Source organism: Trichomonas vaginalis, chromosome I (assembly GCF_026262505.1).
Source record: "Trichomonas vaginalis G3 chromosome I, whole genome shotgun sequence".
In the NCBI taxonomy this organism is placed as follows: Eukaryota; Parabasalia; order Trichomonadida; family Trichomonadidae; genus Trichomonas; species Trichomonas vaginalis.
The window spans coordinates 6,664,152-6,691,844 of record NC_067203.1 but is presented as its reverse complement, the minus strand read 5'-3'; the positions used below and the strand labels follow the sequence as shown (position 1 = coordinate 6,691,844).

Here is a 27,693-nt window from a genome sequence, read left to right as displayed (position 1 = left end):
ACTGTCTTTGAAAGTATACCACCTTGAACTTACAAGTTTGAAACGAGGTCTGACAATAGTAGTTTTATCTTCTGCTTGCAGTCTGTACATTTTGCCATGTTTGCCTAAAACTTCATAATATTCTCTTGTATACTTTCTTCTATTTTTACGAACACGAACGTGAGTACCTGTCGAGTTCCCATTGTTGTCATAGTCAATAGTATTTTCATATGGGTCGCGTTTAGGTATTTCTATTTTTACTTTGTCACCTTTCTTAAGTTTGAAGCCTGGCATTCTTTCTTGTTTGTCTCTTTTGACTAAACTATTAAATATATAGTCTTTCTCTAAGTCGGGTTGTTTTTCATTTCTTCGGGGGAGTGGTTTCCCAAACCTTTTTGTTTACGGCTATTGTAAATATTTAAAACTTGTCTCATCTTTGCCATGGAGAAGTGTCTATATTGTCGTCATATGACATTTCATCTACCTCACCACCTTGTGGTTGGTTTAAGTCTCTTAAGATTTTTATACAACTGTCAATGACACCAAGAGCAGAATGGTTTTGGTCGACAATGAAATATTGGTTTACATTTTTTGAACGCAGATAGTTTTTAATATCGTCTGATTTGAAAGAACTTTCACAGTCAGATGTCAGTTTTGTTGGATGGTATTTGTCAACGAATATTGTCAAAGCAGTTTTCACATCTAAAATATTTTTGGACTGTAATGGTATGGCTTCACAGTATCTTGTGTTTTGACCGACAAATATTAGCCAGTATGGTGGTCCATCTTCTCTATACCTCGGAATGTTTTCCAAGATATCCATAAACCAAGCATTTGGTGTTGAACTAAAGATTTTTATCATGAGTGCTTTCTTTGTCGCTTTAGAAACATAGGGGTCCTTGTTTGGATTCGTCATTTTTTACCCTATAAGAAATGGGTTTATTTGGCGCATTAGCAGGAGTTGCATCCAGATTTTTGCCCGCAGTGGGAACAATAGCCAGAGGTGCATTTGGAATTGGAAGGAAGATTTTGAGTACATTAGGTATACTGAAAGAGAAAGCACAACCTATTATACAAACTGTACAGAAAGGTTGGGAGGTAGCACGAGATGCAGCAAATCTTATTCCAAATCCTGAAACAAGAGGAAAAGTTCAAGGATGGATGGACAATGTAGGAAGACAAGCAGGAAACTACTATAACAAAGCAAATGACTACTATAACCAAGCAGGGCACTATATGGACCAAGGTGAAAGATTCTTTAACAGAGGATATAACCATGCACAACAATGGGTAAACAACAACCAACCGCAACCGCCTCAAACGTGGGGAATGTAAATTTTTTACTGAGATGAAATGAACAATACAGCATTGAGACAAATGGGTTCAAGATGGATTTGTCGACTTCCAGCAGTTACACAACCACGTGTTTGTCAAGTTCTTCCTATACCTCAGGAAGTTTTAGACCGACTTAAAAAACCTAAACAACCAGTTGAAAACAAACCAAACTAAAATTTTTTACTGAGATGAAATGACCGAAGAAGTTGAAACGGTAGATTTGACACCACAAACAAAAAGTTCAGAACCATTGTCAAAACCTGTCAAAGAACTTACAGATGAAGAGAAAAATTCAATAATAGAAAGTGCCAGGTCTGGAAATACAAACCCTAACTATAAAGTCACTTTTCATAGAAATGGAACGGCTAGTATCTCAAAAAAGAAACAGACTCTCACAAATAAAATATTGAAGTCTGAAGGAGCTTTCGAGACAACAGATGGAAAAGTTTACTTCACTGACCAACAGTTCATTATAGAACATCTCATTGACTTAGAGTCGAAATATTCTAAACTTTACAACAAACACAAAAAGTTGAAAGGAAAACAAAAACAAATGGCATATGATATTTATGAAGATGTTGACGAACAACTCCTGCAAGTGAGTAAAGTCAGAGGAACCGAAAAGTGACGAAAAACCGATAGAAGAAGGTGAGCCAAAAACTGAAGATAAACCAAAACCAAAGTTAGTTTCCAAACTAAACCAAGTCAACCTTCATTAGCTGGTATGGGTTGGCGTCAAAGACTTATGGCAGCAGGCGGTTATGTAAAGTAAAGAAAAAAAATTTTTTTTTTTATAAAAATGCCCCCGTATAGAATGGATAGAAGGTCTGCTAGAATAAAAGCAGAGTTAGAAAGATATGGTTGGAAAGTTTCAAAGAAGTTTAAATATAGGAAGGGAAGACCCATAAAAGTCTATGACAAACTGGCTGGTCTGACTATGAAATGGACTTGGAAACAGCACGCGCAAATTATCCAAACAGACTAGAGAGGTTAGAAGAAGAACGTCTTATGGACATGCCTTTCGATGTTAGTGAGCCTCAAGTTGAAGGACACGACGGCTTTGCCAGATTCTACTGGAAACATGACGAACAATTGCATCCTTTGAGAAGGAAAAAAGGAAAAGGTGAAGACGCACATGCTCCCATGGAAAGAACAAGATATGCATATGAAAAGTATCGTGAAGTTAGAAGTCAAATTACATCTGGTCGAACCTTTACAGTAAACTTTGACGAAGGAAAGAACAAAGAAGGCTTCATGGGTGTACTTGCTGCAATTCAAGACGGAAATAAGAAAGGATACAATCTCAGACTAACCGTAACAGATTTGGATGGTCACATTTACTATGCACATGGCAATGTCACAACAGCCGCAAACTTCTTGACGCTTTCAAGACTACAAAGAGAGAACAAATGGTTGACTCCGACTCAGACATTTTGAATGCAATTGAAGGAATTGCAAGTGTAAGTTCGAATGGTACCAACCTAACCCTCAAGCAGTCAGACAACATGCTGGATACTTCCCGTTCATAAATAAGTCTGACATTGACTTGACAAGGTATGGAATTTACAATTCAATTGAAACAATTGTCAATGAACCTTGTATTCTTACATGTCTCAGGAACTCTGGTCTTGTTACAGATGAGAAGATGAAGTATCTTGAGTCATGTGTGAAGACAAGGTACATTCTCAGAGGTCAATTGGCAAAAATTGCACCGTTGGCAAATGTCAATATCCGAGTCAACATACCTACAGCTAAAGGTTCTTCACATGACGACTATGTTGTTGACAAAGACTTACCATGGTTGAAGATTGTAATTGTCCACAACCACTTCATGTTGAACGAAAGTCTTACAAACCCATTGTTCGGAAAAGGCAAGTGCAACATTGTCAGAGCTGTAACATTCTTTTCGAGAAAGGTTTGTTGGAACCAATTCCAGATGACAAGCTGACAGAAACTTTTGTACCAAAAGACGAAACAAACTTTTCATTGTTAGCAAGACCAAAAGTTGTTCCAGACAAAGTTCTAGCACAAAAGAAGTACACTTCCAAAAGGAGTTGGATTGTTCGGATACCAACCTGAACCAGAAGAACTTCCAATGAGGTTGCAAGAACTTCAAGATGCTATAAACAAACTTCCATTGAGACATCCAATTGACGTCAAATTGTATTGGAGAGCATCGAGTTAGGTCAGAAGGTTTTATATGAAACAGGTTGCTTCGACGATGTTTATGAGATAACAGGAGAAGTTTCTCAGAAGATAAGAGACTCACTTGAATTTCCACGAACTGGACCCATTGGTTGCGACAAGTTCGACTCAGATGAAAAGATATACTATGTCGACCTTAACGCTGCGTACATGAGGTTCGTCCAATATATCCCGACTGGAATTCCAAACGAAGATGGTGAGTTCCCAGGAAGGAACTATACAGTTGGAAAAGTCATACAACAACTGTATGATATTAGGAAAGCTTCAAACCCCAAACTTGCAATGACACTCAAATTGCTTATGAATTCGACATGGGGATATTCCATTAAGAAACCTCAAGAGATGAAGAGTAAACACTATGAGAAGGTCGACAACTTTGTTGAAAGGTTTTCTCCTTTTGTTTTGAAGTACGAATTCACTCAAGGTCAAAGTGGCTTAGTAACCACATTAAAACCTATTGTCGAACATTGGTCTTACCCTCAGTTCGCAAAGGCAGTCCTTGACAACTACAACAAATTCTTCTCCGAAGTCAAATCCAAAGTGTGGTTTACTATGAGAACATTGACGCACTCATGACGAACGAAGAAGGCAACAAACTCATTGAAATGGGAATGGTCGGTGAAAAGATGGGTCAATTCAAATTGGACAAAATTTTCACCGAAGTTCATGTCCTCTCCAAGCGTAAGTACTGGGGCATACTTGAAGACGGCACAGAAATAAAACATTGCATGAAGTAAAAAATTTTTATTCGAATTTGAATCGGACAGGTCGAGTTACACCATTCTTGGTCTCAAACTCATATATAACCTGTTTGTTGTATTTTCGTCGACTATGGCACGAGACACGAACATTGACCAAACGGACAAAAAGTGTCATTTCAGATGGTCCGCAGCCAATCGCATTCGAGCACTTCGAAGAAGCCTTACGTTCCAAGGGAGAGGGTGTCTGGTGCAAGGCAGAGGTCATGAGACTCTACGAGCAGTACATCCTCAATGCCTGGGAGGACAAATCGTCCTTGGATTGGCAATTCTACCAACTCCTCTGGGACGACCTCCTACGCAACTGGGATGACGAAAGAGTCCAATTCAGGGGTCAGGAACTACTTGTCCAAATTCTCATTAATTTAAGCTACTTACGCAACTAAACACCTAAATTTACTCGGGGTTTCCCCCTAAAATAAAATTTTTTTACTCTTAGAACCACTCGAGGTTCTCCTTACGGTTGTTGAGCTTGTCACCGTCAATGTGTCTGACCCGTCTTCTTGTCTGGATTTGGAACCCATTGAACGACAAGCTTGCCCATGGAAATTGAACCGTAATTCCGAAGGGTAAGGTTCAAGTGTCCCAAGTTGTTGAGGACTGGGGTAAGAACCTTGCCTGTCTCCTTGTTGCGGATTTGGTATGGGTAGGGTTGGGAAATTTCGTAAGTGTCATCGGCAACAAGGGTTGCCCAAACTTCCTCTTCTTCGTGTTTCTCTTCTTCCTCTTCTTCCTCTTCTTCCTCTTCGTGTTTCTCTTCTTCCTCGACAATTCCTTCTTCAATTCTGTGTTCACGAAGTACGGTGTTGCATGTTCTGTCCTTTCCGAGTACCTTCCAGATGGCGTCTATCTCTTCGAAGAAACGGTAGATGAGTCTGGCAAGGTCTCGGTTCTCTCTCGCGTAAATGCGCAAGGTTTCCGTCAAATCATTCAGGCATTTCTCATTGGAAGCTTGGTTCATGAGGACATCGGGTTTGAGCTTGGTCATCTCTTCCATAAGACTACTTTGGAGAGTCTTAACGGTGTTTGTCAGATGAGCTTTCAATTCAATTTGAATTTGAACTGGGCGCTTTCTGGCAACATTGAAAGGACATCTGCCATTGAGTTTGGCTTCGGTGCTTGTTCGGACATCGAAAAAATGAAGTGGTTTGAGAATGACGGTTTTACTTCAAAAAGCTTGTTATGACGTTATGTCATACAACAAGTTTAAAATAATATCTTGTTCTTCTTCTGAACGTTTGTTGTCTCTTCCGATAAAAGTTTCGAACATGAGAACCAAAAAACGTTTTTTGAGATTGCGGAAGAGTTCAGGCAAACGTTCATATTCTGGATATGTTGGGAGCAGTTCAAAACATCTGAGCTGACTTTCGGACAAAATTGGGACAATGTCAGAAAATTCATCTTTGGTCGGACTGCTTGAAGGTAAGTCCCTTACATGTAAGTAGCTCTGGTAAAGTCTTCTCATTTCTGCTAACTTTTGGAGTATAGCTTCGTAGTTTAGAAGTTTTAATTTTAATTGTCTTATTCCACTCTTTACTTCTAAACGGTAACTATCCATGAGGTCAAGAGTAGCTTTGGTAGCTTTAAGTGGAGCTATCTGTTCCTTGACTCTGCAATTTTGGTTGCAATTGTGGTTTGAGCTCCTTCAAGTTCGCCGTCTATGTCGTTCTCAACGCCTTCAACCATGGCTTGAAACTCTTCATCGGTCCATTGAGATTGGTGTGGGACGAATTTAACTTGCTTCATTCAAAAAATGAAAAAAATGTTTTTACTCAAAGCGTGCCATGTATATGGCTATAAGAAACTTACCAGAAGGCTTCTTCTTCACATGAGTCTTTGGCAACTTGAGTGTTGGTGTTGGAGTTGGGTCTGGAATTTCAATTCTCTCTCGAGCGCAACAACAGATGTCAGAATAACATTCCCCACTGTCTTTCTTGCCACCATAAATTGTGTATTGACCGAACTTGCATTTGCAGGAAGACCGGTCAATACAAGGTTCACAGTTGAAATAGTTGTACACAAACCTGTTGAGTACGAGTGTGAGTAAAAACATAAAAAAAAGTGAAGTTAAAATGAGATGTTTACTGAACTGGCTGAAGAATTGGTTGGATGTCGCCTTCTGAGGTTATGAAGAACGGCTGTCCAGAGTAGTGAAGTAGTGCTCTGAGAATTTGTGTAATTCGTGGAATTGGGCTCTCACGATATGGAAGTAGTATCCAAGGACGTTTCATGAAGAACTTCAAGAGGGCTTCTTTCTTCACATCCTTAATATCATCGAATGCAGTGCCTTCTGGAACTTGAATTGCAACACCTGTTTCAATTTCCAACTTTAAGACACTATTCTTGGACAACCAGAAGCCAATGGACTTGCTTGGTTTGCACTTGCTGAGATATTCCTTCACGGTTTCATTTACCTCAATTAGATAAATTGCTTCGTCTAAGGGGTCAAGCTCCATACTGAGTCAGTACAATATTGTACTTTTTCAAGACAATGTTGTACTTTTTCAAGACAATGTTGTACTTTTTCAAGACAATATTGTACTTTTTCAGAACAATGTTGTACTTTTTCAGAACAATGTTGTATAAATTCAGTACAATGTCTCTCAAATTTGAGTACAGCTGTACTTTTTCAGAACAAGTCTTGAACTTTTTCAGAACAATGTTGTACTTTTTCAAGACAATGTTGTACTTTTTCAAGACAATGTTGTACTTTTTCAAGACAATGTTGTACTTTTTCAAGACAATGTTGTACTTTTTCAAGACAATGTTGTACTTTTTCAAGACAATATTATATTGTTTCAGAACAAAGACGGTTAAGACACAAACGAATGTCCGACGTCCCACCTACTGAACCCGTTCCACAGCCAGAGGAACAGCATGCTCCAGCACCACAACAGTCTCCTCAGCAACCTCAGTTCCAACAAGGACCTCCGAATTACTACCAATTTCCACCTCAAGGTTACTACCCACCACAAGGCTTTCCAAACTACCCACCACAAGGCTTTCCAAACTACCCTCCTCAACCCATGCCTTACTTCCCTAACCCTTGGATGTTCATGTCAAACCCTCCACCCCAATTCCAATCTCAATCCCAATCGAAGAGAGACCAAGAGTTCGAAGAAGGTCTGAACCGTTTACGCAAAGAGTATGCCACAGCCCCTATGGAAGATGACAGGCTTTCAGTCTCTTCCCTAAGGTCGACCAATTCGACTCGTACCACAGATTCGGTTCGTGACCGTGAAGACTACCTCAAGCAGTCTGAGAGACTCTTCATCTTACAGCCATTTACAGTTGGAGCTCTCAAGAACATGCGCAATTACGAAGGTCAGACACCAGCTGGAGACCGCAAAACAGACGTACTCGCAAGAGCAGTCCAACTGGTCAAGACAAAGACTGAGATAGTCGACTTCATTCTTGCAGCTTGCCCATACAAGTAAAAAAATAAACAATTACGAGTTAAACTTTTTACTCTTTCTTTTCTGAGTTGTTTAGAGCTGGTTTCTCTTGTAGAAACCTTTCGTACTCTTCCATGGTCATGTAATTGCGAATTTGGTACGCAATTCCAGGTTCGTTGTTTTTGAACCTTACGTATGTAACGCTTCCATCCTCCTCAGGGAAGTAAGCTGCTAACATCTGACCAAGTTTTCTCGGTGACTCGGAGCTCATAAAAATGTCACTTTTTAAACGTTAAGTTTTTAGTCTTATTTTACCCTTTGTTTACCCTTTGTTTGTCAAGGTAGTATTGGAGTGCAATTTCTCCAAATTCTCTGTGTCGGAGTTCTTCAGCATTTTCCAAGGTGTACCTGGAGAACTCAAAGAAGTTGTCAAGAAGATACTGCCATGCTGCTCTTCTGAGTTCGTCGGTATTTTGGAAGTGTTGCACCTTCGAGTCTTCGGACATGAAAAAAACACTTTTTCAGCAAAAATATATTTTAGGTGAAGAGGTGAGATTTCACCTCTTTTTTCACCTGTTTTTTCACCTCATGAATTTTCATGAAATAAAAAATAAAGTTGGTTTTTTTAAAAAAATATTTTTTATTTTTATTGTAAGAACATGTTAGCAACAACAGCACCAAACTCGTTAGTTATGAATCCAACTTCAATGTTAGTAGAGATGAAAAGCTTCATTCCTTCTTCATATACTTTCGAAACAGAAATCCAGAAGATAAAGCAAGAACTTCTCCAAGGAGATTTAGATTGCACTGCAAAGATGAAACAAATGAACAGTATCTTTATGAAATGCAGGACATTATTGACCATCTACCTAAACTTCCTGAAATCCAACAACAAAAACTCACTATTCCAGAATTCGATGAAATTGAAGTCAAAGCAACTGACTCAGTAGAAATAAAGAAGTTCATACGAAAGGTAAACTATGAGTTTCTTGGATTTCATTGCAACCACAAAGTTATGGACAAAGATTGCGATATGGTATATAAGAACATCTCTGACATATATAAATCTGGGGAGTTTAAGACCTACGACAACTTTGTTTCGTTAGTTGCAAAATGTGTTTGGGAAATAAGAGATAAAGATAGAGGGGTAAGGTATGGAACGAACAAATAAAACCCGCTATGTTCGAGATGAAGAGAGCAATTGACGCCTTAGTTGTTTTAGCAGGTAAGGTTTCAGAATATAACGCAAAAATGAACCCGCAATGTTCAAAATGTAAAGCAGCAATTAGGAAATATAACTACTCAGTCAAAGAGATAGAACGTATGAGAAACGACTATGCAGATTAAAGAAAGAAGCAGAAAACCAGCAGAAGATAAAATGGACATGTTAGAATTTCTGAACAAAAACTATCCAACAGCAGAAGATTTCCTTCTTTCAGATGTCAAGAAGAAGTATAAAGAAACCTTCGGTAGTTAAAACATTCGATGTACTAAAAGAAGAAATAGAAGCTACGAAATTGTTTAGGATTTCAAATATACATCATACAATTCATGTAAAACGCTTATAAAATAACAGGTGAAAAAAGAGGTGAAAAAAGAGGTGAAATCTCACCTCTTCACCTAAAATATATTTTTGTGAATTCCGTATGAAATTTCATGAATTTCCTCATATGCTTGCTTCCCTCGAAAAACCGAGAGAAGAACAGCGAGTAGTGAAAAAACCCTGGTCGCCAAAACTCTTTATTTTTCAAGCTTGACTTTTTACAATTTGAACTTTGTTTGCGTAGATATGAATTCTGAAAGAAGTATGAGGGTCTTGTATGACTTTGTACTTCTCCCATAGTTCAAATGTCCTGTCAAACTTACCTGCCATGGACTCTTTCATAAGTTCCATGAAATCGTCTTCGGACAATCCAGGGAAAAGTATGATATCAGTAAGTATTCTTTTACATCCTTACTTAAACTCTTTGCTGTCTGTACACAAATGACAACTGAAATGTTAAAGTGTCTGAGCTTCTTAAGAATTCGACACATGTCTTGTTCTCTGTTCTTTAACAAAGGATGAGAAGCAAAGTCATCTAAGATAAGAAGACATCTGTGAGGGTAAGTCTTCCAATCGTAAGATTGCAATTTCTTCGAAATGTATTCTATCTCTTTCTGTTTGTTTCTGAAGTGTTTCTTCTCTAATATTCTCTGCATTTCCTCATTTGGGTCTTTAAACTTCGAATTGACATACTCATTTATAGCATTGTACTTCAAAACTCTTCTTTGGTACTTCTTTATCCAATCTAACAACTCAGAGTCTTTTATACATACTAACTTAGACTTCTTTATAATATCTTTGAACGAATTGACGGTTTGGTCAAATTGACCGAAGTACTACAAATGAAACTAACTCATAGAATGGGTTCTTCTCATCTAGTTCTTGTTGTTGTGCAGCCATTTTAAGATAAGTGAAAGTCTTACCCGACCCAGGTGGTGCAATTAGACCTGTTATACCATTCTGAGCAAATAAGAACTTGTCATGTATGGGTTTTATCTGAGCATTTTCTAACTTCCTCTTGTTCTTTTTAAAACATTCTCAAATTTCTTGTCAATGTCAGCAAACTTTTTTCTAACATATTTTTAGAAAAATTAAAATTTTTATCTTTTAGAAAATGTCTAGCGATTTCGCTATCTATATTCGAGACAAACTTTTCGACAGCAAAACTTCTGTCGACCATAAAATCTTACATAGTGTAAACAAGAAAGGGGAATTTGTTCTAAAGTTCTGTTTCTGGGAATATGACAAGAACCATAAAACATTACAAAGAGCAGTCTTAAAATTTGTCAATGACAGACTTGTTGACAGAGATGACACCGATTGGAAAGATGAAGTCCAACAAAAGTTCTTAGAATGCAAAGAAGGCACATGCGCTGTTCTTGAAGATGAAATAGAAAACAGAATAGATGAGCTATTAAAGGACAAAGAACTTTTACATAAATATGGTTCTGAGAAATTTGACATAACTCCACCAGAAAAGAAGAAGAGAGAGAAAGAAAAGAAAGTAAAAGAAGAGAGAAAAGAAGAGAAGAAAAGAACCTGAACCAGTTCCAGAGAAAAAGAAATTTGACATGTAAAAATAAAATTTTATTTTTAGAACATTTCTGGGTCAATGTCAATGTTCTCTTCCTCTTTAGGAGCAAACACTGGCTTAGACTCTAAAATCTTTTTACCTAATTTACCTTGAACTTCAACTATCTTAGACTCATAATATTCATAGTCGTCTGCTTTCTTTGGTTCATAAGGTATAACAAGTTTGTATGCTTTGCCTTCTTTAAGGTTTGAGAACCTTCTGTCAAAATTTTCTTTGACTGCTAACAAACCTTCTATGTCTAAGTCTTCAAATTTCGCACCATTTTTAGTCACAATAGCAAACTTAACTGGTTCGATGTTCCAAACTTTGTCAAATGTAGACTTTTCAAAATGGTAGAAGTAAACATTCAAATAAGCGAATGGGTCTAGTTCTTCTTTAACTCCTGACATATACTTGTTGACTGAATATATTTCGTCATCTTTTCTATCGGATAAAAAAATATTTTTTTTAAAATTTACTCATAAAAATTATTTCTTTCTATATTTGCCATTCCGAACTTCGAAAAGATGTTTTATACCAGCATAGAATTTTTCTCTAGAGCTTAGTCTTATATCGTTTTCATGACAATATTTTTCTATATTCTTCATATAAAGCCCTTTTTTCATACATTTCATAAGGACAATCTAACCAGAATAGCGCATATCTATTTTCGTTATCTAGGTCTTTTCCAACAAACTCAGCGTACATTTCAAATAAAATAAAAAAATATTTTTTTTAAATTTACTCAGAAAAATTTTTCTTTGTATATACGCCGTTCTGAACATCTAAAAGACTTTTGACATTTGCCAAGAATGTACGTTTAGAAGCTGCCATATAACCATACTCTTGACAATATTGTTTATATGAATCGTACAATGACCTTTCATCTAAACACTCAAAGTCGTTTCATCTATAAACAGTTCATATACACTCTTGTTTGCTTCTAACAATGTTTGTCTTTCTTCGGTATATGGAATTTGTCTTGGATTGAACTTAGAAATATCTAATGTCATAAAATATGAGAACAAGTGGTTGTAAAAGTCAGATGTCAAGGTTTCTGCTAAGTCGTCAAAATATTCTGTATCTTGCATATGAGAATCTGACGTTCTGACAACTACATATCTTCTGTCAGAACTTTCTAACTTCATCGGAACGGCGTTGTTTGAAACCATGATGAAATTTGCAACATTTTCACAAACTCTTTGGTCTTTATATTTTCTTTCAACAACTCCAACTTTGTCTGTTATAAGACTCTTCAAAGCATCTGAGTTTAAAACCTTTGTTGTATCTATACTTTGAAGTTCGTTACATACTATAAGTTTCATATTCTCTATTGAAGAGTTAAATTTACCGCAGATGTTTTCTAAGTTTGTCATATTCGGATTCGAATAGCCCTCTAACAGTTTGCATAAGATATCTGTAAAGAAAGTGTTCTTACCAGTTCCTTGTTTTCCAATTATATGAGAGCAGTTTCATTTTTAGCACTTGGATGTTGTAAGATGTTTGCAAACCAACATAAGATATACTCATAAACCTTTTCGTTTCCATTGCATATAATTTCTTTGACATGGTCTAACCAAGCTTCTATAACATTTTCTTTCCATTCTACTTGTTCATATTTATATCCAGTGAAGATAGAATAGAAGTTTGGAGAAGGTGTATAGAACTTTATACCACGAACTGAAAAATCTTCAAGTTTGACAATAAGATATCCCAAGCATCTAACATCTTCATTCCAACTTGTACGACTTTTATTTTCTTAAGTTTCTGTCTACATTCTTGTTCTGAAACTATTGTTGCTCTTGGTTTGTTAAAGACAACATCCCATTCTTTCATGACATAACATTCTGGGGCAGAGTCACATAAATGACTAAACGTTTCAAATTCTCGACTGCTTTGTTATAGTCTCTAAATGGACACATATTTCTGAACGCTTGGAAGTCATAAAAATCTGAAACATCTATTCTGTACATTTTTATAAAAATAAAAAAAATATTTTTTTATTCTTGACTTTGTTGTTGCATTTGTTCCATTTGTTGCATTTGTTGTTCTTGAGCTATTTGTTGTTGAAGTTGTTCTTGTAATACAATACTTTCACCAGTTGCATCTTCCAATTCGAAACTTTCTGCCGTCATTGACAAATACATAGGACATAAAAGTTTTACAGGAACAAAGTTTGCGTCAACTAAGGTTAAGTTTATGTTTGCTAAAGTGTTTGAGTTTACTAAAGCTGAAAACTCTGCATTCGAATGAACAATAGGCAAACCAGCAGAGAAAGTGTTGTTTATACGCATGAGTATCTTTTGGTCATAGTAGTTTTGTCGACATTCGAATAACACTTTGAACCTAAGTTTGAAACAATATATAAGATTGGTGTACTTAAAGTCAATGGAACAGACATTCCTTGTATGACACCTTTTCCTGTTATAGGAAACTGTTGGTAGTAAAAACCAGATATAAGTTTTGTATTATAGCTCATATCGTTTATAGTAAACTCAGTCGGACATCCAAACATAATGAAACCTGCTCTAGTTGCAGCACATGTTACATCCGTCCTTAAAGTATTAAATAAGTCAACAAAACCTGTTGGTGGTATATCTGAGTAAGTATCTTCAAAGAAGTATTTTTTACCATTCACAACAACAAAGTCTTCTGGTGTCAAAAGAGCAAAACAGGCTTTAGTCGTCATTGTGTTTAAGGTTAGTTTACAATATCGTCCTTGAGGACTTTGTAAGTTTGTTGTTATAGAATTATATGACTCAGGGTTTTTAGTCGTAATAGTATAAACCACTATCTTCTGCCATTTACTTAGCAAGTAAATTTTAATGAAATGTTGTGGTCGTCAAATATTTTTATGACGTCTGGGAAACTATATTTTAAGTTCAACGTTTCACCTCCTTTCATAACGTATATCTTGTCAATGACATTATATGAAACACCACAGCAAGCAATGTCGGGTTCTATTTCTTTGATGTTTATATCGTCTGCCTCTGTCAAAAGTTTCAATAGTTCTTTCAAAACTTCATGAGGTGCAATGACATATGAGTTCACTTTTACAGGGTTGTGTTCGACCAAGTTTAACATTATACCTAAAGCTTGACAAATCTTCTCCTGAGTTTTAAGTTTGTCTTTAAGTTGTTGGTAGTCGTTTCGAATATCTGCAACAGAACTTAAGTCTCTGCTAACTTCAGGGTATGTTGGTTGTTCTTTTACAGGAACTATTGTTATACCATCTTCGTCTTCGTATGGTTTCCCCACTTCAACATCTCTTTCTTTGACATTGACAACAACACTTTGACTGTTTGTTTGAGTTGGTGAATTTAACTTCACATCTGCCACGCCATTAAACCTTTTGAAACACTTACGCTTCTATTTTTCGGAAATGACATTTTACTTAGAATAAAAAGATGGACGTATTTGAGTATCTCTTCGAATTGAAGCAGAACAAAGTTTACACACACAAACAATACAAATACATTGACAGAATAGTTCTTTACACAAACAATGGAAAATGTTATAGAATAGCAGTCTTTGCTGAACCAAAATATTTTCATAAAGCAAAGAAAGTTGGTATAACTGAAATGGTGAAAGTTCTTGAAGCAGACAAAAATATAACAACAAAACTTACAGATATTTCTAAAGGTAAGTTTATAATACAATTTTATGTCAAAACTGGCGTACTGTCAATATTTGACGGAGAGAAGTCAGTTCAAGAACAACTTACTGACCTGCTGCCAAAATCTGCTCGATGGAAGCTGTCGTTATGCCAATCTGAGGAGCCCCAGCAGGTTTCATCGAACGAATCTTCAAAAGAGCATCTTCCGTGAAAAGTGCTATTGGTTTTGTAAACTTCTTTGCTTTCAATTCATTTGGACCGTCTCTGTCACCAGTATATTGTATTTGAACTGTACCAACAGTTGAAATACCACCCATAAAGTCTTCTGAGTCAGCAAATGGAATGCCAAGCCAAAAGTTTGAACGGTCTCCATTTGTATATTGAGTTTTTTGAGCTCCTGTATGAGTCCATACTTTCACATATGGCATAATAGAACTTTGCATTTCAGGGTTAATGGTTGTTGTGAAGTTGTTGTTAAAGTTCATAGCATCTAATGTCAAGTTGTATGACCTCATATCCTCAACTGTAGAATATTCTTCTCTTGGATAATATTTGCCATCTATGTTTATATGATATTTAATACCAGGGTTGTAGAAACAAGAATAGTCATTTATAGTTCGTCTGAACAGTACAAACATAGTATCTGCATGTTTCATTGCAGTTGTTAAGCAATATCTGTTCTTGCACCTGGGTCAGCACTTTGGTTTCCAACTTCACCTGCAAAGTCTTTGACAGATATTTGGTGTATAGGGAACATAAGTGGAACTGCAATATATTTGGCAGCTAAAGCATTTGAAATATCTGGGTCCAACATATAGACTGCAAGTCTGCTTTCTATTCTCTTGCATTCAAACTTTTGCATGTGAACTTAACTGGGTCCCAAGCAGTTCCAGCAGCATTGAAGTAATAGTTTACTTCAGTGTTGAGGTTTGAGAAACCAAAGTCTAAGTCAACTTTGTCTTTGCAAAATCGGCGAATGACGTTTGATTTGCTCCCTTTACGTCTGTAAGAGTGAATGGGTCTTGTGTTGGTGCAATGACTAAGTTATTTTTGCTTGGAGTAAGTTCGAATAGAAATTTTTCCTGCCCAGTTTGGCAAGTATCTTAAAAACCTGAAGATGAGGAAAGATGACAAAGGAACTCTAAGTTTCAGTTTTACTTTGTTACAGCTTTCATCTGTCCAGAAAGGTTAACATAAACTCCTGGAACGTTAGGGTCAAGTCTTCTTATTTTCTCAATAGTTGCATACTGGTCTGTTTGTTCTCTAGCTTGTGGTTGTACTGAGTTTCTCAAAGCGAACCATTCATAGTTTGCCCATGTTACTGTTTGAACTAAGTCAGAGTTAGAATATATCTTATATCCCATGAAAACTTCTGGAGCATATTGGTATCCGACATAGAAAATTCCATTGCAACCTTTCTTGTCAGACAACTTGGCAGAAGGTTTTATTTCAATGTCTTGTTCCACGTATAAGAAAGAGTTGTCAATAGAAATAATATGAAACCTGTCGCAAGCAATATCTACTGTTGTTGAAGAACCTTCTCCAAACTCACCTACGTTTCCATAAGAAACAGCAGTTGTATATTCGTAAGTTCCAGGAACTATTTCTGACCTTCTAATGGCATTGTCGCATTCGTTATACCATTCGGAAACATTTCCATTCATGCATCCAAAACTGTTGGCGTTATATTCTGAGCGGCGTACATTTCATATGAGTAAAAATATAGAATAGTTGGATTTATATGTCATAATAGAACCCACTCCGACCAAGCTTTACTTTCTTCCTGACTGAGTTTTTAACTCTTCTTTTTCCTTCATTGCCCTCTGCTTGAAGTTGTTGCATCTTTGCATTATGTTCATCTAGTATGTTGCAAATTTCCCATGTCCTTTTTGCCTTTTGGCTCTGGTCGCCCATCTCAGGTAACCTATATCCTAGAAAGAGTTTGTCATAGTCTGTATTTGAGTTTCGCGTATTGTTTGCATGACTCTTTCCTGAGTTTCTGGTTCAAGCTCTTCAAACAGTGCCTGTCCATATGGAATAAGCTCGTTTCCAAATATATGTTTTTGTAGCCATTCTGGTTTTCTTTCCATGTTACCACTATATCTTTTGTGAATGGGAAAGCTTCTACCCAATCTTTCAGTCTTGCGTCGTTTATTTCTGTAGTTGGTTTTATTTTGTCAAGGAACATGTTTTTCAATACTAACATTTCATTTGGTACTGTCCATTTGAGTTTTCTTAAATATTCATCCCTTCTCGGTTCATTGTCTGCAAAGTAAGTTTTTATGACATTTTGTAAACTTTCGTTTGCAAGGTCATGTACAATAGGTTCTCTTCCTTCTCCTCCCTAACTTTCTTTCTAAACTCTTCACCAAATATACCATCTCTATGGTTCTGTGTAGTTCTTTGAGATAAATGTTCTAGAACGTCAGGTGTTATATTTCCATCAGCCATGTTCATTTCATACTGGTCCAAAATATCTGCATCTTTCATATCTTTCAATGGCATTAAAGCCGCGCTGAAAATACCAGCTACATCTGGTTCACCATTCACTTCCATTGCGTCTACAACTTCTTGGAATTGTGGTTGTAAGTTTATGAACCACCTATCCGGATTAGCTTTATGACCCCATCTCATTGTAGTTCCATCGTCTGCAGAAACAAAAGTAGGTTTGTTTCCATCTTGGTTAGGTTCTGAATGAACTTTAAACAATGTTTCATTTCTATATGTTTTCTTGAAATTTAACCTTTTATCTTCACCGAGTTCATCCGAAGATTGAACGTTAAATGCTCGTAAGTAAAAAGGGTTGTTGTATTTGTGTACATTTTTTTTCAGTTCTTCCATTCTATGCTGGATATTTTCATCTGATGTTGGAGTCTTTTGTATGTCGGCAAACATTTTTCGATATTCTTCTACTATGTCAGCCGAATTTTTTTTAGACTCTTGGAAATATTCCATATTCTCCGCATACTCTTGTTGAGGGTCAAGATTTTTCGGCTGTTCCAAATCTTCATCTAGTTCTGTGAAGTTAGTTTCCAAAGGAGTGACTTGTTCGTTTCCTTCAGGCTCTTCTAGCTGTTGTTGCTGAACTATTTCTTCCATGTCTGGTTGTATCTGAACTATTTCTTCCTGTGGAGTTTCTTGTACCTCATCTGCTGGCATTTCATATATTCCGAGACCGTTTTTAACAAGTTCCCTATCTAAGTCATCCGGACTCATAAACTTTCTTCTTTCGTTCCGTCTCTATTTTTTACGCGTTTCATGAAGAGAGTTGTATTGTCATTTAGCTCTGACACAAATATCTCGGAGTAAATTCATCCATGTCATTTGGATGATATGCTATTAAATCATATCCCTTAGCGAGCTTGTATTTTCCAGGTTTGAATTATATCCCATTTGGTGCTGAGCCATAAAGCTAAATAGGTTCGGGTCAGTATTTCCATCCTTGAACTTTCTAATAGCTTCTTTATATCTGTCACTAAAGTCAATAGTATCTGGGTAACCATACTCTTCCTTCAGCATTTTTAAGAATTCTTGGTTTCCTTGTTCTCTACTTCTTTTATGTCCTTGCTCTGTTTGTGGTTGTTGTTGTGCAGGGTTTTGAACTGTTGGTTGCTGTGCTGGTTGTTGTGTTGGTTGTTGTGCTGGTTGTGGAGGTGGTTGTTGTGCTGGTTGTTGTGCATGCCTGTGTCTGTGTCCATGTGACGATGTAAATGTTCTAGGTAGTCCTGGTGCAGGTGCTTCTCTTGGAGGGTTTGGTGGTATATAAGTTCCACCAGCTGGCACATATGTTCCACCAGCTGGTATATAAGTTCCACCAGCTGGCACATATGTTCCATCTGCAGCGTAATGTCCTACCTGACTTTTCGTTCTTAAGAAAGCATTTACTAGGTCTGTTTTGGTCTGTTGTAACTCTTTTTCTTGACTTTTCACAACAGTTGCTCTAACGGCGTCATAGGCACTTTGAACTGCCTGTCTCGTTGCTGCATCTGTTATTTTCGTCATATTTTGTGCTACTTCTCTTAACTCTTTGTCGAAACCTTCAGACTTCAGTTTCTTTCCAGATGAGAAGTCGTTCACTAGTTTCACCTTACTATGAAGAGCTTCGAAGGCGTTCTTAAAGTCAGCATTTGTTAAAGCTTCATTTGAACTATCTTCATCCGCTTGTATTTTTGTCCTTATTGACCCTATGAGTTGGGCTGCTTTAGCGTTGGCTTGGGCATCTAACCAGTCATTGTTAGCTTTTATATATTCTGCGCTTTTCATTGCCTTTTGCATGGCTGCGTCGTTATTTTTACTTTCTTGTGCTAAGTTTTCATACTGTACGGTTTGGTTTTGCAACTGTAAAAGTTTTTCTGCCTTTACATTTGCTTCAACTTCTTTTTTATACTCATCGCTATCCATATATGTCTTCAGGGCTTTTTGTTTTATCTCTTCATCTTTCAGTATTTTATATTGAGTAGTATGGTTTTTCAAATTTATGACATCTTGTTCCATTTTTGCTACTTCTGCTGCTTTTTCTGACACTTTTTTCGCATATTCCTCTGTACTTAGTTCTTTCAGTTGTTCTTCTTTCTTCTTTTTCTCTACGTTTAACTCATTGAGTTTCTTTGTGTGTCTGTCATATTCTAGTTTCTTTTCGTTTTCACTTATTTGCTTCTGTATGTCTATGCTTGACTTTTTGACATCTGTTATTTGATTTTTGAGTGAACTCAAATTCATTTGACTTTGAGGGTTATATGCTGTTCCGTCTGCAGCTCCACCATAGCCTGCCATTTTCGCTAAAAGTGCCGCTCTTAAACCTCCACTCTGTGCACCAACAACTCGGTTTAAAAGCATAGGATTGCTTGACATTTGTTGCAACATAGTGGGGTCATTCAGCATTTGTTGTTGCAACTGTTGTTGTGGTGTCAGTTTTACTATTGGATGTTTCAATGCTCTCTTCCTCTTACGTATATTCTTACGTAGCTTACGTGGCATTTTAAGTGAAGTTAAAAAGCGGTTTTTGACAGATGTTTATATGACACTTTTTGTTCAGCACAAAAAACTACTCGGTCAAAGTGTTGTCAGTTTTGTAAAATAACCGTCCTATCTCATTCTATAAGGGAAAAAGGCTTCTCAAAGTATACTTCCTTGGAACGCCTGTAACTTTTCCTGTAGCGACGATAGACCCTTACTTGTCTGGACAAAGCTGTACTATTTTGAGTGCTCTACAAAAAAGTCAACGGCGACGACTCTCAAAAACCGTTGTGTAAAAAGTTTTACCGTTGGACAAAAAAGTATGTATAGAAAACAAAAAACGTTTATAGTTCATTCAATATTTGAGATGGAACGGTTTGCCAACGGTAACTATTAAATAAAATAAAAAAATAGAGGGGGTTACCGTTGACGAAAACGGTTTATTTTAAACTTTTCTATGAGTAGTCCGAAAAAAACAGTTTATTTTTGTCTAATGGAAGCCAACATTAACAATTCTCAACCGCTAACCAAAGCCAAAGCCCCACAACCTCCAAGAACTGGCACAGCTGTTAGAATAACCGCCAAAAAGTCTAACAGCGAATTAAGAGAAATTCTTCAACAAATTTGCTCTAAATATCTCAAAGACGCCGAAGAAAACACACAACCAGACGCTATATACAATACTCAGTTCTGTGAAGTTCTGAACAAAGCAATTGCTAGTTCAATTGAACTTACTAAGACAATTCCAAGTCCAATTGAGCTTAGCGATGTCTTAGTTCAGTATTTTCCAACATTTACTAAGCTTATAATGTTGAGAACTTTATACCAAGTTCGTCAAAATCTTCCTCGTAACATCCAACGGTCATTCGACAAGACAATTGCCGAATTCCAAGTCTTTAGTTACGGATATGACCAAGATGAATACGTTGACGAGTTCGGAGACAACTGTACAAAATGGTTTGAATGCTATACGACAACACAATTTGAATTCGACTTTCTCGAATTCAACGCAGCAACCATTTATATCATTGCTCTTTACCTTTCCGAACAACAACAAGACCTCGCAGATGGAGATGTTGTTACTGTCGTCATGGAAACTCCTGAACAATTCGGAAAAAAGAAGTCTCTAATTGCCAAATTTGTTCCAGGACATCAGCTTTTCCAACGCACAGAAGTCTTCTGTATTCCTGGAACTAAGTTCTTTGTCAGGAGCGAACTCAAAGAAAGATATAATGTGTCATTCAATTACACATTATATAATGTCTTCGACCCAGAAGAAGACTTCTTCCCAGAAGCAATGGAGGAGGAAGAAGAGGAGGAGGAAATACAAGACTCAATCCAAGAAGAGTCCTCCGAATTCACACCAGAAGACTAACAATTTTCCGAATAAAAACCTCATTTTTTACTAAACATCTTCGGGGCTAGAAGGGGCGCAGCCCCTGGAAGCCCCACTGCCCTTTTTTTTTTTTTTTTTTTTTTTTAAGTTTTATAACAAATCTATGGAAAATATTTTGTATCATATGCATAATCAAAATATCAATTTTATGAAGAATTACTTAGAGAATTTATTTTTTTCTAAACGTATGCGGACCATTTTCAAACTATAATTATTAAAGTATTCCAACATATATTCTAAAATTATTATTGATTCAATTCCAAGGATCAAAATTATTATGGAAAATCCAGAAAGCGTGTGCTTGAATGTTGCCGAGAAGATTCTATTAGCATTAGATGATAAAACTATTTTTAAGAGATACCTAAGTGAAAAAAATCAACTATCTACAGATAAAACTCGGACAAAAACACAAATCTCAATAAGCTCGTTTACAAAATCCATATCAAATGATATGCCAACAAGTAATAAAGAAAATAACCAGCTTTATTTAGCAATCATCCAAGAAATTGAAAACTTACAAAATCAAATTCTTCCTTCCACACCGGTTACACACCATAATGATCTTGACGATGCACTAAAATCACTATTATCGGTTATTGATACACAATTTACAAGTCATCAGTTCTTGAAACACAAATTAATGTGTGAAAATGTTAAGCTAAAACAAGCTATTTCGAATATTAAGGAAGTATCACTTAATGATATACAAGAAAACAGAAAAAAGCGCATAGAAAATGATGAAAATTGGGCCGAAAGAAAAGCACGAATACTTGAATTGGAAAAAGCAGCTCAACTCGAGAAAAAGAAACTTAGCAAACAGATAGAGAAACTAAAAATAGATAATAAAGAACTTCAAACACAGATAGAACAAACTGAAACACAATACAAGAATAGGCAAGCATTAATCAATGATGCTAGCGCGGAAATCGAATCACTAGATGAAACAATATCAACTCTCAAAGAACAGGCTACTCAATTCCAATATGAATTAGAATTGACAAATAAAGCAAATCAAAATCTCGATAGTATACAAAAATTCAGAATATCAAATGGTGGTGGCCTCAAGAATGAAAAGGAAAGACTTATCCAAGAATTAGATGAGCTTAAACGGAGAAATAACATGTTAATGGCAGAATTACCAAAGACTTACAAATAATTTTCTTCGTTTACACTATGTATGTTAAAATATTTGTTAACTTTTAAATGTATTTGTTTATGCTAACTTCAATTTTTATTTTTCTTATTCGGCTATAAATAAAAGAACACATCACTAATATAACAAACTTTGCTAGTTAGACTTTTCCCAAATACATTTCTCCAGCTTATAGCCCCCTTATTTATCCCAGAAAATATCAAAAGATATGATTTTTAATTTTGTTTCCGTTTACTCTTGAAAAATTGAAAGAATTCAATGGTATTGGCGGAAAACCATTTATTATTTTTCCGCTCAAAATTTTGTTGGATTTTTGTTGCAAAAACACTAAAGTTATTGTAGCCTTTTCGAATTCTTTTAGTTTGAGCGGGAATCTGTCAAAAAATTTACGCTATCGATGCCCAAAATACTCTGAATTTTTGTGAGATTTACAGACTAATTGAACGATAAGAAATCAATTGATTTTCAACGAATGAAGCCAGCTATCAGAGCAAAGCTTGAAGAAATTCGTCAGAAGCGTGCATTCAATGTTGAGGATTGGGTTAACAAGAAATGCGAGCTCCTCAACCAGTACATGAGAAAATCAGGATTAAAGGCAACTGTTGTCAATGTTTCAGGTGGTATTGACTCAGCTGTTACAATTTTACTTTGCCAGAAGGCTGCTACATTACCAGACAGCCCAATCAAGAAAGTTCTTGGTATCATTCAACCAATTCACTCAACATCACACATCATGTCACGTGCTGAAGAGTTCCTGATCGAGAAGAAGATTGAATACGCTAACGTTGACCAATCAGCAGTTTACGATCTCCTTTCTAAGACAGTCGAAGATTGCCTTAAGTATCCAAACGCCCAATTCGCCGGTGGCATGTTAAAGTCATACATGCGTACCCCAGTCGCTTACTATGCTGCTCAACTCCTCTCCAGCAACGGACTTCCAGCAATTGTTATCGGAACAGGCAACTACGATGAAGATGGCTACCTTTACTACTTCTGCAAGCCAGGAGATGGCACATCAGATGTCCAATTGATCCATGATCTTCACAAATCCGAAGTTTTCGCTGTTGCTCGTTATCTCAACTGCACTTCAAAGATTCTCGATGCTCCACCATCAGCTGATCTTTGGGACGCACAGACAGATGAAGGAGAACTCGGTTTCTCTTACGATTTCTGCGAACTTTACGTCGAATTACTCCACGACAAGGCAGATATGGATAAGTGGGTCGCAACACTTGACGAAGAAACCCGTCAACAGTGGGACCACGTTGCACAAAAGATCGAAACAACACACCGCCGCAATTCTCACAAGGAAGTCTGGCCAGTCAACTTAGATATCATCTGCCCAACAGGCAAGCAATATGTTCCAAAGTAAACGCGAATAAACTTTACATCTTTTCATATTCCTCCAAAGTTCTTTTTATACTTCGTTTCAAATTTTCTCAAGCTTACGTAGAGAAGCTTTCTGGAAACTTACGTGCTTGAGAAATTTTTATAATATGATAACCCAGAAATCACAATTTATATAAAAATTATTTTATGAAATTTCATTAAAAAATGAACAGTTATTACATACTTCTGCATTAAATCAATTTACTTAACCCAAAATCTATAAAAATTGCAGTCTTGTAATGTTAATTTTTAATATAGCAAATGCATAATAGTATTGCATGTACTATCCAATATACTGATATAAATAACATTTCCATATTTCATTCTAATACTGAGATGCTTATAGGTCCTGAGATACCCTATAAACATTTTCTTACACGCTTTGAACCGAGTGAATACGCCGTGTTTCCTTCATTATCCTTTGTATGTTGATTATCTCCAACTGAGACAAGATATTTTGCCAACAAGTTCTTTAATTTCTATTCCCTGGTCACTTTTAAAACATCATTTAACTATATTTTAATGGTAAAATCTGATAAAATCCTATTAATATGGTAATAGCATATATTAGGGATGCGTTAAACACGCCATTTGACCGGGCGTACATTTTTTTTGTTCGCCCAAAAATTTCGCCATTTGAGAAATTCAAAAATTAAAAATAAAATTTTAAGGGTGCACCTGTATGTACGTTTATTTGAGAGGAGGAGGATTATCCTCTCAATTTTGAGGGATTCGTTAGTTTATTTTCTCGATGAATATGCAATAAAATTTGATTTTTACCTTATCAATATACTTCATATAATATACACATGTTCATGTAAAAACTTTTTTCCAAAATCCTCAGGAATTAAGGGATTTTTGAATTTTAAGAATTTTTTTCGAATTTTTTCGAAAAAAAAATATTTTCAGAACAGCCTTAACGGCTAAGATTTAGGAACAATGTTAAGTATCAAAAAGAAAGGAGGTCTGATATAGACAACATATATCGTTGAAGGTTGAAAAAATCTCTAATATTTGAGCCAAAAATTTCAAATTTTAATTTTTTGAAAAAAGAGGCCACCCGTATGTACGTTTATTTGAGAGGAGGAGGATTATATTTTTGAAAGGGTGAAACATTATGAATATGTTAATTATATAATAATATGTATTATTATAAAAAAGAAAAAATAAAGCACGTTAAAATTTTTCTTTCTTGATTTTTTACAAAATCTACTTAGAATTATGCAAAATATGACTAAATAATTATAAATTTCAAGTTAATTTTTAATTTTGATAAATAATTTAAATTTCAAAATATCAAGTTCAGTTCGACTATGTATGTAGTAATTCCTCAATAAAGTGCCAAAACCCTATTAAAATATATGAACATTTTCAACATTTTAATGTTTTTATTTAAAAATTTGATGGAATATGAGCTTCAAACAATTATTATGTAAATAAAAATAATTAAATATATGTATTTATTCGTATTACAACCGTAGTAAGTCGATTCTTCCTTTCTTCTACTGAGTTTTGAATTTGATTTCGAATTGTAAAGAGATTCAAAGGGAAAATACTAGCGGATAAAAACTACCTCCATGAAAGGGTCATAATGGACTCAAGTTGTATTTTTTGATATTTTTTGCTTTTCGAGCCTAAATAGGTAGCCAAGATAATGCCTAAAAATAAGGTTCTAAATTCTGAAGTTTACATGATTCTCTCGTGTGCACCCTTAATCTTGATTTTTTTATTTTCGTGATTTTTTTGAAACTTACATAAGCGATGAAATACTTTTTTTAAGTAATCGTTTATTATATATAAATATATCTTAATAAATTTAATTCCTTAAGGTAGAGCGTGTTCAAATTTAAAATCTCATACAATATTTTCTTAATGGCGTATTTTTCTGAGGTCGCCCAAATAAAGGCGAATTCAAAATTGAGAACTCCAAGGCGTATGGTGAGTATTCAAAAAGTACGCCACTTACAAAATATTGAATGTGGATTATCAATTTTTTGGCGTGTTCAATTTCAAATTTTGATATTTATGTTTATTTTATTCAGTATAATGCTAAGAATTAAAATATAAAATTCATAGAATTTTTTCTTTGAAAATATTTTACATTTTTATTAGACCACTCCTAGACTAGTCATCAGGCTATCCTCAGATCATCCTCAGACTACTCCTTATCAGATTACTCATCATCCTCAGACTACTCCTTAGACCCCTCCTCATCAGACTACTCCTCAGATCTTCCTCCTGAGACTACTCTTCAGATCTTCCTCCTGAGACTACTCTTCAGACTACTCCTTAGAGTCCTCCTCATCAGACTAGTCCTGAGACTAGTCCTCAGACTACTCCTGAAACTACTCCTCAGACTACTCCTGAAACTACTCCTCAGATTATCCGCAGACTCCTCCTCAGATTATCCTCAAACTACTCCTCAGTCTAATCCTCAGACTCCTCATCAGATTATGCTCAGATTATCCTCAAACTCCTCAGATTATCCTCAGACTACTCCTCAAACTCCTCAGTCTAATCCTCAGACTCCTCCTCAGATTATCCTCAAACTCCTCAGACTACTCCTCAAACTACTCCTCGGTCTAATCCTCAGACTCCTCCTCAGATTATCCTCAAACTCCTCAGATTATCCTCAAGCTCCTCAGACTACTCCTCGGTCTAATCCTCAAACTCCTCCTCAGATTATCCTCAGACTCCTCCTCAGATTATCCTCAGACTCCTCCTCAGATTATCCTCAAACTCCTCCTCAGATTATCCTCAAACTCCTCCTCAGATTATCCTCAGACTCCTCCTCAGATTATCCTCAGACTCCTCCTCAGATTATCCTCAGACTCCTCCTCAGATTATCCTCAGACTCCTCCTCAGATTATCCTCAAACTCCTCCTCAGATTATCCTCAGACTCCTCCTCAGATTATCCTCAGACTCCTCCTCAGATTATCCTCAGACTCCTCCTCAGATTATCCTCAAACTCCTCAGACTACTCCTCAAACTCCTCAGATTATCATCAAACTCCTCAAACTACTCCTCGGTCTAATCCTCAGACTCCTCCTCAGATTATCCTCAGATTATCACTTTACATATATATATCGATAACTAAATAATTACTTATTATACTTTCTTTATTTTTTTTAATTTTAAAATAATATTAATATATCTTTCTACGTTTAATGATGAAAAGAGAAAGAGGAGTAAAAAGAGGAAAGAGAAAAGAAAGAGAGAGAGAAAAAAAAAGAGAAAGAAAGAAAAAAAGGACGGCGATAATTTTGTATTGTTTTGTTATTCGGCCGAATGGCGGCTACTTCGTACCCGCCATTCAGCCCAAAAAATGGCGTATTATTCTATTTTTAAACGGTCATGGCGTAAAACCGTCGCGTCCCTAGCATATATTACACTCCATAAAATTTCAAAATAATCGTAATTTTTATTTATTTTGAACTCGAATGAAGGGATGTTCCTTTAAATCTCCATAAATATCACATATGAAAATAACTATTAACGAATTAATTTAAAAAACAAGTTTTATTTTATACAAAACGCAAAAACAAGAGAAGATAAACACTATAAATTATTGGAAGATATAACTACCGAAAACATATTGCTTGCCATATAGAAGAATAGGGCTATTAAAGCTTTCAGTAAGTTTTTTAAATGATGAATACTCAATTGTATGTTCTCCTGGCTTAAGATCAAAATATTGTTCAAATTCTTTATCAGCACCTTTACAGGTGAAAAGCATATTTGCTTTGAGTTCACTGATAAAAAGAGCCACATCAAAATTGTTGTCTTCTGTCTTGAAAAGAGAAAAAAGAAGTTCTCTAAAAGTTGTATTTGTTAATGATGGCCGAAGTGATAAATAAAGTTTGAAAAATCCTGTAAATTCGATTGAATTATCGTGATTTGCTTCAAGATATTTTAACATATTGCTTTTAACTGTTTTATCTATAATGGGAAATACCGTATCGAATCTTTCAAAAGTTATAACTTTCGAATTTCCGCATGCTAATTCATATTTTTCGTACATTGTGTCAATTATTGTTTCGCTGACTTGATATTGTGTACTAAGTCTCTCTTTGTATTCCATCGCACTCTCAATATCATTGGACTGACTAGAACCCATAGATGCGAGAAATTTTCTAAGAAAAACGCGGAATTGACAAACCTTTCAATTTTTGAAAACTAAACCGTCGAGATCATTTGTCACATACATTCTATTATTTCATTTTTGGAAAATTTTGAAAAGATTGAATTTTTCAAACCAATTGTTGTGAGTTGCACCCAGAAGTGCTAAGGATCTTGAAAATAATAAAGTGAAAGACTCTCATATCTTACAATGACTCGGAAATGGATCTCCGAATGACTAAATAAGATCTATCGTCGAATCTATGAAACTCTCT

The 27,693-nt window shown here is 35.9% G+C and overlaps 10 protein-coding genes and 6 pseudogenes across 16 annotated transcripts, besides 4 other annotated features; 8 read left to right on the top strand and 8 right to left on the bottom strand.

Annotated features, from left to right (window-relative positions):
* Positions 1–3,163: part of a mobile genetic element that runs on past the window's edge.
* Positions 3,164–3,421: 258 nt separating this feature from the next.
* TVAGG3_0941320 lies at positions 3,422–4,256 on the top strand (annotated as a pseudogene). The gene has a single exon. A coding segment is annotated over exon 1 (835 nt).
* A 144-nt stretch (positions 4,257–4,400) lies between these two features.
* Positions 4,401–4,663, top strand: TVAGG3_0941310 (annotated as a pseudogene). The gene has a single exon. A coding segment is annotated over exon 1 (263 nt).
* A 95-nt stretch (positions 4,664–4,758) lies between these two features.
* On the bottom strand, positions 4,759–6,023 carry TVAGG3_0941300 (annotated as a pseudogene). Its single transcript has one exon. A coding segment is annotated over exon 1 (1,265 nt).
* Positions 6,024–6,045: 22 nt separating this feature from the next.
* TVAGG3_0941290 (uncharacterized protein) lies at positions 6,046–6,330 on the bottom strand (the record flags this gene model as incomplete). Its single annotated transcript, XM_051252906.1, has 1 exon — positions 6,046–6,330. One exon carries the CDS (start codon positions 6,328–6,330, stop codon positions 6,046–6,048), a length of 285 nt encoding a protein of 94 aa, XP_051078480.1.
* Positions 6,331–7,105: 775 nt separating this feature from the next.
* TVAGG3_0941280 (uncharacterized protein) lies at positions 7,106–7,714 on the top strand (the record flags this gene model as incomplete). Its single annotated transcript, XM_051252905.1, has 1 exon — positions 7,106–7,714. One exon carries the CDS (start codon positions 7,106–7,108, stop codon positions 7,712–7,714), a length of 609 nt encoding a protein of 202 aa, XP_051078479.1.
* Positions 7,106–7,714: a mobile genetic element.
* Positions 7,715–7,742: 28 nt separating this feature from the next.
* On the bottom strand, positions 7,743–7,943 carry TVAGG3_0941260 (uncharacterized protein; the record flags this gene model as incomplete). The annotated part of the gene is made up of 1 exon (XM_051252904.1): positions 7,743–7,943. One exon carries the CDS (start codon positions 7,941–7,943, stop codon positions 7,743–7,745), a length of 201 nt encoding a protein of 66 aa, XP_051078478.1.
* A 390-nt stretch (positions 7,944–8,333) lies between these two features.
* Positions 8,334–20,841: a mobile genetic element.
* TVAGG3_0941250 lies at positions 8,393–9,240 on the top strand (annotated as a pseudogene). Its single transcript has one exon. A coding segment is annotated over exon 1 (848 nt).
* Positions 10,809–11,198, bottom strand: TVAGG3_0941240 (protein of unknown function, DUF4108 family; the record flags this gene model as incomplete). Its single annotated transcript, XM_051252903.1, has 1 exon — positions 10,809–11,198. The coding sequence occupies one exon, from the start codon at positions 11,196–11,198 to the stop codon at positions 10,809–10,811; it is 390 nt and encodes a 129-aa protein (XP_051078477.1).
* Positions 11,530–12,113, bottom strand: TVAGG3_0941230 (annotated as a pseudogene). Its single transcript has one exon. A coding segment is annotated over exon 1 (584 nt).
* On the bottom strand, positions 16,265–17,245 carry TVAGG3_0941220 (annotated as a pseudogene). The gene has a single exon. A coding segment is annotated over exon 1 (981 nt).
* On the bottom strand, positions 17,957–19,381 carry TVAGG3_0941210 (kinase-related family; the record flags this gene model as incomplete). The annotated part of the gene is made up of 1 exon (XM_001327973.1): positions 17,957–19,381. A coding segment is annotated over one exon (1,425 nt), but the record flags the coding sequence as incomplete, so codon positions are not given.
* Positions 19,854–20,735, top strand: TVAGG3_0941200 (uncharacterized protein; the record flags this gene model as incomplete). Its single annotated transcript, XM_001327972.1, has 1 exon — positions 19,854–20,735. The coding sequence occupies one exon, from the start codon at positions 19,854–19,856 to the stop codon at positions 20,733–20,735; it is 882 nt and encodes a 293-aa protein (XP_001328007.1).
* Positions 20,842–21,033: 192 nt separating the features above from the next.
* Positions 21,034–21,912, top strand: TVAGG3_0941180 (uncharacterized protein; the record flags this gene model as incomplete). Its single annotated transcript, XM_001327971.1, has 1 exon — positions 21,034–21,912. The coding sequence occupies one exon, from the start codon at positions 21,034–21,036 to the stop codon at positions 21,910–21,912; it is 879 nt and encodes a 292-aa protein (XP_001328006.1).
* A 449-nt stretch (positions 21,913–22,361) lies between these two features.
* On the top strand, positions 22,362–23,378 carry TVAGG3_0941170 (NAD synthase family; the record flags this gene model as incomplete). The annotated part of the gene is made up of 1 exon (XM_001327970.2): positions 22,382–23,281. The coding sequence occupies one exon, from the start codon at positions 22,382–22,384 to the stop codon at positions 23,279–23,281; it is 900 nt and encodes a 299-aa protein (XP_001328005.1).
* Positions 23,379–23,968: 590 nt separating this feature from the next.
* Positions 23,969–25,009: a mobile genetic element.
* Positions 25,010–25,412: 403 nt separating this feature from the next.
* On the top strand, positions 25,413–26,378 carry TVAGG3_0941150 (uncharacterized protein; the record flags this gene model as incomplete). Its single annotated transcript, XM_001327969.1, has 1 exon — positions 25,752–26,333. The coding sequence occupies one exon, from the start codon at positions 25,752–25,754 to the stop codon at positions 26,331–26,333; it is 582 nt and encodes a 193-aa protein (XP_001328004.1).
* A 486-nt stretch (positions 26,379–26,864) lies between these two features.
* Positions 26,865–27,674, bottom strand: TVAGG3_0941140 (EF-hand family; the record flags this gene model as incomplete). The annotated part of the gene is made up of 1 exon (XM_001327968.1): positions 26,865–27,416. One exon carries the CDS (start codon positions 27,414–27,416, stop codon positions 26,865–26,867), a length of 552 nt encoding a protein of 183 aa, XP_001328003.1.
* Between the last annotated feature and the right edge of the window lie 19 nt (positions 27,675–27,693).